The sequence below is a fragment of the Alligator sinensis genome, unplaced genomic scaffold, assembly GCF_000455745.1.
Source record: "Alligator sinensis unplaced genomic scaffold, ASM45574v1 scaffold49_1, whole genome shotgun sequence".
Taxonomy (NCBI): domain Eukaryota; kingdom Metazoa; phylum Chordata; order Crocodylia; family Alligatoridae; genus Alligator; species Alligator sinensis.
The window spans coordinates 1,375,493-1,387,442 of NW_005841970.1; the positions used below are offsets into that span (position 1 = coordinate 1,375,493).

At 47.3% G+C, this 11,950-nt stretch overlaps 1 protein-coding gene across 3 annotated transcripts in view; it reads left to right on the plus strand.

Annotated features, from left to right (window-relative positions):
* Nucleotides 1-4,500: 4,500 nt before the first annotated feature.
* MSMO1 (methylsterol monooxygenase 1) overlaps nt 4,501-11,950 on the plus strand; it is a 13,684-nt gene continuing 6,234 nt past the window's right edge. Inside the window, exons 1-2 of one of the 3 annotated variants that reach the window (XM_006020830.3) lie at nt 4,501-4,656; nt 11,591-11,878. In XM_006020830.3, the coding sequence (XP_006020892.1) occupies nt 11,624-11,878 (255 nt within the window). In that variant the 5' untranslated portion in view covers nt 4,501-4,656; nt 11,591-11,623. Of the gene's footprint in view, nt 4,657-9,997; nt 10,135-11,590; nt 11,879-11,950 lie in introns of those variants that run through there. The other 2 variants (XM_006020831.3, XM_025200544.1) reach the window with 2 other exon arrangements.

An 11,950-nucleotide genomic window follows, 5' to 3' on the forward strand; every position in this document is an offset into this window, starting at 1 on the left:
ATAGAGGGGAAGTATCACCTCCTTGGACCTATTCGTCATGCATCTGCTGATGCACGATAAAGTGCCATTGGCTTTTCTGATGGCTTCGTCACACTGCCGACTCATGTTCATCTTGGAGTCCACTAGGACTCCAAGATCCCTTTCCACTTCCGTGCTGCCCAGCAGGTCATTCCCTAGGCAGTAGGTGTGCTGGACATTTTTCCTCCCTAGGTGCAGCATTTTGCATTTCTCCTTGTTGAACTGCATTCTGTTGTTTTCTGCCCACTTGTCTAACCTGTCCAGGTCTGCTTGCAGCTGTTCCCTGCCCTCTGGCGTGTCCACTTCTCCCCATAGCTTTGTGTCATCTGCAAAATATGCACAAGACGAGCAGTGTGCCCGGCCAGTACATAAATACCACGTAGAGGTCCTTTGCTTGAGTGTCCGTCAGCAACCTTGGATATCGGGGGTGGGGAGGCTGATGCCAACTTGTTCTGAAAACTCCTCCTTTTGTATTCCTGAAGATGACTCTTCATTTCTGGGTACCATTGATTGGTTTCCTTGTGACTGTCATGCTGTCCATGCTCTGTTTTGTCAGCCAAAATCCTGTCTTCGTAAACCCAGCACATGTACACACCTTAATTCGGTCATTTCATTCCAAACTGGAAATCCCAAGGGTTTGGGGGCACTGTAACCTTGCAGTCCCAGATCTAGCTCTATTATGAAATTAAATTAAGATATTTTTAATTTCCCGGGTGTATGCCCCTTGGCCTCAGACACCCTGTCTGCTTTGAAGGCTGTGAAATGGTGTGACAAACAGGCTTTGAGAAATCAATTAATCCTGGCCATTCCCCTGCACCATTGTCCTAATGCAATTTTCTACTTTACCTACAAGCCAATTCCTAAAAACAAACCTCTAAATATCGTTTTCTAGCCATCAGTCCAGAGGCTGCTCCTATGACCCCTTTATCCTCAGACCTTTGCTTTGCCACACTTTACACAGATGCTCAGTGTTGCCAGGTCTTAAATATGAAATTATTACATTGGAAGTTTAAAATGATCACATTTGCTGAAAAACCTTTGTACACTGAAAAATATGCAAATAAGTATGCAAATAAATCATCTTTTTACTTTATATTGCTCACTGTAAGTCAGCAGTGAGTGAAAACTGGGTCATGAAAGTTGAAGCATTTCTCTATTTCCAAGCAAGCAGTCATAAGGAAGTACTGACAGCAAACCCAAAAGTTAGTTAGGACTCCCTGGGTGCATCTACATGTCACAGTCTGTGGTGACATAGCGAAGTGCTATTCAGCATGCTACAGCAACGTAGCAATCATGCAGGTCTACGTGTGATGGCTAGCTATGTCACCGTGCTGTAGCATTGCACTACCTGGTTATAGCGCACAGCTACAGCAACGTAGTGGGGAAATCTAAGCGTGCGCTGCCTGTACAGTGCCGTACGGGTGGTTACTGTGCCATGCGTATAGTGAAGAGCGGGAGAGTTTGGCAGGAGCACAACAACAAAACAGAGAACCCCGTGGACCACTTCAGACACCCGCCCGTTTTCTCAAACACACACACAGGGTTGTTAAGCCTCTATGTCCTACCAACTACCTTTACAGATTTAAGGAAAACCAAGGAGTTAAATTCCTCTGGAAATTGGCCTACTGCCCAGCTGGGCCCAGAAGTTCAAACTACCAATGAAAACTTCACACACACAAATGTAAAGTTAACAAGTGTATTATGACAAGAAAACAACAAGTACTATAACAACAAACACAAACCTTACAGTACTATAAAACTATAGAAACAATATACTGTTAAAGAACCCAACAGTAGTCTATCACCCGAGGTGGCAGACTATATCGCCCTAGAGAGCTGAGAGGCAGGGAGACTGCTGACAGCCTGACACCCCAGAGGATTTCTATGCTGTTCCCTCACACGCAGGTGGTTACTGAGCACCTCAGTAAAGGAGGAGTGATACTTTACCCAGCCGCCACCATGCGAAGAAGCAGGTGCATGGCTGGCAAGTACCCAGGTGATACGGACCCTCCACTGTTGCTTCGCGAGTGCTGCCCCAACACACCCTGTTCTCACTCACTCAGCAAATCACCACTAAACTCTGGGTTCTAGCTAGTCACAGACACTCAAACTCTAGAGCAATGGTACACTAATTACACTCGCACGCTCCGTCAAGCAAAAGATGGAGAGAGGACACGACAAGGCAAGTCTTGGCAAGCCCTTCAATCCCCAACGATGATGACCACGAAAGCCACTATAGACCCCAAAGCAAATACTGACCCTGCACTGGACAGTCTTTTATAATGGCCAAATCACACTACCTGCCCATTGAATGGAGACCCAATCATTAATCTCTGATCACTGTCAATCACAGTCAATCACAGTAAGGACCATAAAAATCAAACTATCATCATAACCCATACTAACTCATTAGCATAACGGTCCTGTCATGTTCCCCTGGTTACCAAACAAACAACGGGGTCTCAAACAAACAACTCACTGCACATGCTCAGCTCTTAAAAGTAGGTCATGACATCATTGAGGTTAGAAGGTTAGATGTACCAGAAGGCTCCAACCTCTAGTCATCCCATGCATGTATAAATACACCAGGACTCCCCTGTCTACATTAGGACTTCCAAAAGGACACCTAGACATTAAAAACAGGCAAACTTTATGACTGCTTGCCTGCTTCAACTTCCAAAAGGAAGTACTAAAACAGCACAGTAACATTGCCATACTGCAATGTGTAGACGCGCCCACTGAGAGCGACTTGGGATTTGCATATGTTGCATCAATTAACTGCCTCAAAAATCATTGTACATTTTGCTGGGTTTTTGGTTGTAGGCATGTTGATCTAAGGACACAGGCAGGCAAAGTTCTTTGAGAAGATGAGATGTCTTTTATTATACCAACTGAGTAGGTGGAAAAAAGTTCTTGGCAGGTACGGGAAAGGGAAGAAAGCAGGGTGGGGGAAAGGCCAAAGGGAGGATAAAATACAAGGTAGAAAAGAGGCTGTCTGTGAAAGAGGAAATAGTTGGAGATCAGCAAAACAGGAATGACAAGCTAGAAGTGTGACAGGATGTCAGTGAAAATATAAATAGGTAGAAATTAGAAAAACAAAAGGTAAATCAGGAAAAGAAAACCCCCACAAATTGCACACCATTAGTTATTACATATCACCATTCCCTGGAACCTACATGGTTTTCTTTTCCTGCTTTACCTTTTGTTTTTCTCATTTCTACCTATTTATATTTTCACTGACATCCTGTCACACTTTTAGCTTCTCACATTCCTGTTTTCCTGATCTCCAGGTATTTCCTTTTTCACAGACAGTCTCTTTTCTACCTTGTATTCTATCACTGTAATGTCTCCCTTTGCCCTTTCCCCCTCCCGCTTTCTTTCCCCTCCCTTCCCTGCTTTACCTTTTATCTGTCTAATTTCTACCTATTTATATTCTCACTGACATCCCGTCACACTTCTAGCTTCTTTCATTCCCTGGAGTCTCAGACCAGCAGAGACTCCGCTGCCTGAAGAAGGGTGACTGCGCCCGAAATCATGCACAGACCTTTTTTCCAACTACAGGCAACCCCTGATTAACGCTGTTTTGCTTTTTTGCTGTAATGCTCATTTTATATTGATACGATTTCACTTAGTGCTCAGCGAGTTTTGTTATAACGCTCGCGGTTGCCATCTTGGGTCATTAAAAACACTTGGGGTCACCATCTTGGTCAGATCATCAAATACTTTCGGTTTCACGTAACGCTCGTTTCGCTTAATGCTCGTTTTTTCAGGAACCAGTTAAGAGTGCTAAGTTGGGGTTTGTACTCATGTGGTCTAATAAAAGATACCACATCTACCCACTTGCCTGCCTGCACCCCTAGATGGCTACAACCAAAAACCCTTGTACATTTTAAGCCCTTTTCCTATTATTGATCCTACATGTACAAGTTGAAATTATCGTATAAATGATTTGTCGTACACCTGGCAACACTGTAGATGATGCAAGGAATTTATTAACCCAGGGTTTTCAACCTTTTTGGGTCAGTGTACAACCAGCAGGCAGTCCACGAGCAGGGGGGGCACTGGCCAGTGTGCTAGTGGCATGGCAGCGGCACCTGCTGCTGAGTCTCCCCCGAGGCCACCCCAAGTACCCCCAGGGGTAGTGTACTAATTAACCGTGTCACAAATTCGGGGCACAGGGGGCAGCCCTGTGCCCAGCCCAGCGCCGCCCTGCGCCAAGGCCGCACAAAAAACCGGTGGGGCGGGGGTCGCTTGGGAAAGCAGAGGAAGGGGCGGCTAACTGGACTCCACATCCCGACCCCAACCCCTCCCCCAACCACCTCTTCTGACGTCACCCCGCGCTCCCCACCGCTCATTGGTCACTCCTGCGGATCTCACTATCCTCACTCCATCCCGCCCGCCAATCAGCGCGGGGCGGTAGCGCTCCGGCTCCTCCGCAACCCACGCCTGACGGTAAGCAGGTCTCGCACGCGAGACAGGCCGCGCAACGGTCCCGCAGCGGCCAGTGGCGGCGGGCCTTTCAGGAGCGGCGCTACGAAGCTGGGCTGTCTGCTGGGAGGGGTTGTTGGTGTGTCGCCGCTGCTGCTGCTGCCGCCGGCTGGCGTGGGTTGGCTCGCGACGCCGCTCGGGTGAGGGGAGGTGAGGCCCGGCGGGGACGGGACGGGACGGGACGGGACGGGAGTGGGGGTCTCGCGCCGCTGCAGCTCGGCCTCCCTTCTGCCACGGACATTGCTGCGCTTTGCTGCTTCCTCCCCCCTGCGGTGTTGGCGGCAGCCGTGAAGGGCAGCGATTCTCTGCGCTGTGCACTGGGGACGCCGCATCTGCAGCCCTGGGCCCAGTCGTGGCCCCCGCTGCAGAAAGGGTGGGGACGCAGAGGGCGGCGGCACGTGGCTACTGGGGGGAGTCTGGGGGACCTGGGCTTGTTTAGCGCGGGGGGGATTTGACCTGAAGCGGTGTTACATCGAGATTGGAGCTCCACTGTTCTCAGTGCTGACACGACAAGGAGCCATGGTCTCTAGTTGCAGCAGGGGAAGCTTAGGTTAGATATTGGGGTGGCAAAACACTGGGACAGGTTTCCCAGAGAGGTGATGGAAGCTCCATCTTTGGAGGGTTTTAAGACCCAGCTAGACAGAGCCCTGGCTGGGATGGTCTAATTGGGAATGGTCCTGCTTTGAACAGGGGGTTGGACCAGATATGACCTCCTCAGGTCCCTTCCAACCCTCACTTTCCGTGATTCTGTCAGGCCGTATTTAAGCCTCCCCAGAGGCACTGGGGACTTCAGCCAGGCTGTGCCAGTTCTCCTGCGAGGAGCAAAGCTGGAGAGGCTCCTGGCTCAGGGGTCTTGCAGCTGTACTCGGTGTCAGACCGATTGCTGCATTTGGGGTTTTTACCCTGTGGTCAGTCAGACTGTAGGGACTGTGGCTGGGGGGTTGCCTTCCTTGTATGCCTTACCATACAAATGGTATGTTGACACGGTTTCATAGAAGCAGGACCTTGGCTGCCTTTGGTCCCGTGCTTTACCTGTGGTAGGTTTGGGTGTTAGGTCTGTATTGTGTCGGGTTTGAGGATATCCTTACGTAGAGCTTGGATTGAGGATGTATGGGATGGTTTGGATAGGGATGATTCTGCCTTGGGTCAGACTGGAGGTCCCTTCCAGCCCCACTTCTCTAGGACAGCCTTGTTTACACAAGGCGTAGTTAACTGCAATTTTCTGTGGCAGGAGGACATCCATGGCCAAGTGTGAAAAAGGGACTGGATAAATCATAGAAAATGAGGGTTGGAAGGGCCCTCAAGAGGTTTTTTCATAGACTTTAGGGCTGGAAGGGACCTCAGAAGATCATTGAGTTCAGCCCCCTGCCCCAGGGGCAGGAAGTTAGCTGGGGTCAAAGGATCCCAGCAAGATAAACATCCAAATGTCTCTTAAAGGAGTCCAGAGTAGGTGCTTGCACCACCTCTGGCAGCAGTCTGTTCCAGGCCTTGGGGGCTTGGACAGTAAAGAAGTTCTTCCTTTTGTCCAGCCTGAAATGGTCTTGGAGGATTTTTTGACTGTTTGACCTTATTCATCCCTTGGGGTGCTCTGGTGAACAGGTGTTCCCCCAGATCCTGATGTACACCCCTTATGTACTTATAGGCTGCCACCAGGTCCCCCGTGAGCCTGCGCTTTTCCAGGCTGAAGAGTCCCATAGCTCTCAGCCTCTCATCATAAGGCCTGTTCTGCCCTCTGATCGTGTGTGTGGCTCTCCTCTGGACTCTTTCAAGCTTCTTTTCAAATTGTGGAGCCCAGGATTGGATGCAGTACTCCAGCTGCGGCCTCACCAAGGCAGAGTACAGCGGGAAGATGACATCCTGGGATTTGCTTGAGAAGCATCTATGGATGCAAGCCAGCGTTTTTGCCTGCTTTACCAGCTGCAACATCGCATTGGTGGCTCATATTCATCTTGTGGTCAGTCATGACCCCTAAGTCCCTTTAGGCCATGGTGCTAACAAGCATAGCACTGCTGAGCCTATAAGCATACTGCAGGGTATTTTTCCAAGGTGGAGTACCTTGCATTTTTCAGTGTTGAACGCCATCAGGTTTACATCCGCCCATTTTCTGAGCCTGTCTAGGTCAGCTTGGATCACCATCCTGTCCTCGGGTGTGGATGCTCTACCCCAAAGTTTGGTGTAATTGGCGAACTTGGCCAGTTTGCTTCTGATACCAATGTCCAATAAATAAAGATGCTAAAGAGTATAGGCCCAAGGACAGAGCTTTGGGGGACCCCATTGGTCATGGCACACCACAATAATTTACTTCCGTTGACTACCACTCTCTGGGTCCGACCTCGGAGCCAGTTCTCCAGCCATCATCGGACTGTGATGTAGCTGAGGCTGCAGTTGGCCAATTTTTCCATGAGGTGATCATGGGACACCAGATTGAAGGCTTTTTTAAAATCAAGATATATGACGTCAATCTCTTCTCCCTTGTCCAGGTAATATGTCACCTGGTCGTAGAAGGAGATGAGATTTGTCGGGCAAGACCTACCCGCAACAGACCTGTGCTAGCTATCCCTCAAGATGTTGCCATTAGCCAGTTTGTCAAGAATGGTCTCTTTGATAATTTTTTCCAAAATCTTCTCTGGGGTAGAGGTCAGGCTGATAGGCCTGTAGTTTCCTGGATCTACTTTCCTCCCTTTCTTGAAGATAGGCACCACATTAGCCTTCTTCCAATGTTTGGGCACTTTACCTGAGCGCTACGAGTTCTTGTAGATCCATGCCAGTGGCTGAGCTGTGATGTCTGCCAGTTCCTTAAGTACCCTGGGGTGCAAACTGTCTGGGCCAGCTGACTCGAAGGTGTCCAGCCTCTCAAGGTGTTCCTTCACATGGTCTATATTGATGAAAGGTAACCATTCTTTGCCCTTGCGGTCCCGTACTATATTGAGCAGGGCCGTCCCTTGGGGCTGGTGAAAAACCGATGCAAAATACCCATTAAGCAGGTTGACTTTTTCCCGGGTGTTGATTGTCAGTTGTCTCATATAGTTTAGCAGGGGTCCAGTGTTACCTTTGGTTTTCCTCCGGCTCCCCACATATCTAAAAAAGGACTTTTTATTGTCTTTGATACGTGTAGCCAGTTGGAGTTCAGTCACAGCCTTGGCTTTCCTGGTCTGCTCCCTACAGGTCTGGACCAGTGCAGAATACTCCTCCTTTGAGGTGGATCCAGTCTTTCCATCCTTTCTAGGTCTTTCTTTTTAGATGCAAGAGGTCCACTAGTTCCCTGCAGAGCCAAGGGGGCTACTGTGCCCTTTTGCTGCCTTTCGTCCGAGACAGGATAGACATTGTTTGTGCTTCCAGGGTCGCTCCCTTGAGGAGCAACCACTCATCCTGAACTCCCCTCCCCTTTGGACTGTGGTCCCTTAGGGCCTTGCCAACAAGCCTTCTGAGCTTGTCAAAGTAAACTTTCCCGAATCAAAGACTTTGGCATTGCTGACTGACTTGGTAGCTTTACGGTAGATGGTGAAGATGATTAGCTCATGGTCACTGTCTCCCAGCTTCCCTTCGATCATTAGGTCATCTAATCCAACTCTCGGCTCAAAGCAGACCACCCCCAACTACATCCATCCCTGGAGGACGGATCTGTTCATGGCTAGTGAAAAAAACAGAGACGTTTCCTCTGGCATCTCCAACACACCAGTAAATGGTGGATGCCAGGGAGGGTGTTGAACAGGGATACCCAGTTCATTGACTTTTTGTATAGCTGGCATTGACTTAAGTGGCTGACACAGGCCGGTTTGTTGTTTTCAAGGGATCGGGGGCTGTTGCCCATCAAGAAGAACTATAAACCTCTGTTAGAAACGCAAACCACTGAGAAAGTAACAACTGATTCCTTGGGATAAAAGAAAGGCAAAACAGGAATGGGAGTGATGGTCAGAGGTTTAAAATGAGTGCCCCAAGCAGGGACACCAAGCAGAGTACGCTGGACAGTGCCTACTTGCCTTCCAATGGTGCCAAGGAACCAGTGGACACTGCCCAGTAAAACTGCCCAGAAATGTGCCATTCTGGAACGTGGGCCAAAGCCCACCAAACAGAGCTATAAAAGCCTGCCTTGATGAAGGAGGCTACTAAAGGCCTGTCATTGATTGATTGGGATAACTAGAAGGCAGAATGGGACAGGAGTGATAGTCAAAGGTTCAAAATGAGTGCACTGAGAGGGGACACCAAGCAGAGTATACTTGACAGTGTCCAGTGGCCCTCAAATGAGTCCAAGGAGCCAGTGGACACTGCCCAGTGAAACTGCTTGTATGGAACAGTGTCCAAGATGGCTGCTGATCTTGAGCCTGGCCCAGAGAGCAGAGGTGGATAGGTAGGCAGGCTAACGCTTCCCTACCTGCTTCTTCAGAACCAAGAGTAGGGGCAGCCACAAGCAAGCAAGAGGGGGGTGGAGAGAGGGGGAGTGGACAGTGAGTGGGGATCTGGGGTGCTGGGGAGGGTTGGGGAAGCAATGGTCCTGATTTGGGCCAGCAGGGGAGGCAGATGGGGTGTTTACAGTAAGGTGTAGCTTGAAGTGGTTATACCTTTAGCCTGAGCTGGGTAACATGGATCAGAGATAATCCTGTCCTGGAGTGGTATTGTATTAAGCTGCCTGAGTGCTGAAAACTAGTTTTAGGTGTTAATTTGAGAACAATCCAGGATCCGCCCAGAATCGCTGTGTAGCAAAGTCCTTACATGCACTGAAAGGATTTGCACCAGCTGGTACTTTCAGTACAGAGGTACCTAATAGGCCAACCCGTATGTAATAGAGAAGAAAGGAACATGTCTGAAACCCTTTTTCATGGAATTGCAACTCTAAACTGACCCAAGCCCTTTCCTAGTTTAAGCATCAAAGTTGTTTTTGCCTTTTTCAGGTGTTACTGGAGAAGAAATGGGTACAGCTCATTTTTTTTACATAATAGCTCAGTGCAGTGTTTTTCAAGCTGTGTTCTGTGGAACCCTGGTGTTCTGGAATAGGTTATCAGGGGTTCTGCAAAGAGATTGGGAGGCCTGGGTCACCTGCAGGCCTGGGTCACCCTCGCAGTAAGGGCTGACTTGAAGCCATGGAGGTGCAGGGGTAGGGGTTCCATGGCAGAAGCGATACAAAAGGCTTCCAAACCTTTCAAAAGTTTGAAAACCACTGGCTTAGTGGCTAGAGCATTAACTTAAGAAGTGGGAGACCTGGTGTTAGCATCTTTCTCAGCTGAAGGAAGGGTTTATATATGCCTCTTCCACTTCTCAGGAGAGTGTCCTAACCAGTAATCTAGAGCAAGGCTGGGGCAGGAACATAGCATTTCCTGTGAATAATAAGCAAGAAGGAGCATGACTGTAGCTAGTGGTCAGGGCAGTCTTTCAGAGAGGAACAGTCCTCACTTTCCATCTCCAGTAAAATGTATGCATATTTATTCAAAGATCATGTAGTGTAAAATATAGACATAAAATACATATTTCTGTAATGTATTTATATAATAGGAGCAGGAACACGCCTCTTCAGAACCTGGGACACACCTCTTCACTTGAGTGACATCATCATCTGGAAATTATATTGTCTCTCTGGCCTTCTGACTCTTGCATTCCTTACTATACCGTAGCAGAGCTTCAACAGGAGGGAAGGAGAGTACCTCTGTTTTAGCCTTGGCTCTAATCTGGTAGTTAAGGCATTCAGAGACCAGGATGAGAGCCCTTCTTGGCCTTTGTGTGTTTTAACATTTCCCTAGATTATTTTGAGGATGCTACTCGCTTTAAAAACAAATAATTTAACTATTTAAAGCAAGAGGCCCTGAGTGCTGCATATTTTACTGAACCCACAAGCTGACAATGTTGGGCCAGCTTGGTTTCACTGAAGTCCTGCACTTGGGACAGAATAATTGCACGTGCAAATACAGACCAGGAAATGACTGACCAGGCTGCAGTACTGCAGACACGGACCAGGTTATAGTAGATCTTAAACTGAATATGAGCCAACAGTATGATCTTGGCAAAAAAAATAAAGCTAATTGTATACTGGTTTATATTAACAGAAATGTCACTTGCAAATCAAGAGAAGTGATTCTTCCTTTCTTTGGCTCCGTTGAGGCCTCACCTGGAGTACTGTGTCCTGTTTTGGGCCCTATGATTCAAGAAAGATGTGGGCAGATTGGAAAGAGTTCACCAGAGAACAACAAAAATGATTAGCAGCCTGGGAAGCACGGTGTATAAGGAAAGGCAGAAAGAATTAGGGTTATTTAGTCTGGAATACAAGATTGAGAGGGGATTTGATAAGTCTTCAAATACCTACAGAGTGATTATAGAAAGGATGGGGAGAGGTGTTGTTTTTTTTTTTTCCTCTGTGGGTGTAGGGGGCAGAACTAAGAACAATAACCTCAAGATGTAAATTTAGGTTGGACATTGGAAAGAGCTTTCTGACTACAAAGGTGGTGAAGTATTAGAAAAGGCTCCCTAGAGAAGTTATGGAATCTCCATCCTTGAAAATTTTCAAGAGCTTTGCTGGACTTGCCTTGAATGGGGGGTGGTCTAAATTACCTCATGAGGTCCCTTTTATGCCTATTTTAGTTCCTGTTGGCTTACTGAATTGGGTACCTTGAAGGACATAGGTATAGGGTTGCTGGCAACAACCTGCCATTTATGGGCATACAGAGCAGTAGCAGTCTAGATATGGAAAGGTCTTCACTGACAAAACCTGGGGTTGTTTGAAGTCTTTTATGTAGGTGCCTAAATTAGGCTTCAGGCCTATTTTTAGGTCTTGAATTTTCCTGAGGTTTTTAGAATTTGCCTGATAGAAGTTTTCATTAAGGATTCCCTGAAGTAATTTATAGCAATATCAGTTATAAGAAAATCATGGGCTGGGGTTTGTCCTTTTACTTTCTATTGCCTTTAGCTGACTTCAAGTTAAGTAGCCAGGGTGAATCTTCTGGCTCTATTTACTTCCTAGGTTTTGTATTTCCAATAGCCATATACATTTCTATAATTTCCTTTTAAGTGCTTAAATTTATTGAATGTGTCTGTTGAATAGATTAAATGACAACTTGATGCTATTCAAATAATTACTACCTTTTTCAAAATTTTGCAGGCTACAGCAGAGAAGCTGTGTGATGTTTGAGCAATGGCAGTGAATGAGGGTACTACTATCTTAAACTCTGCCTACCTGGCCGTGGAATACATAGACTCTTTCTTACCTGACAATCCGTTGCAGCAACCGTTTAAAGATGCTTGGAACTATATGTTGGATAATTATACCGAGTTCCAGATTGCAACCTGGGGATCACTTTTAGTTCATGAAATTTCATACTTTTTGCTCTGTCTACCTGGATTTGTCTTTCAGTTTATACCTTATATGCAAAAGTATAAAATTCAACAGGTAAGACAGATTTATGACTTTCTTTCTCCCCCTCCCCCCCCCCCCCCCCAAGTAAAATTTAAAAATATAATT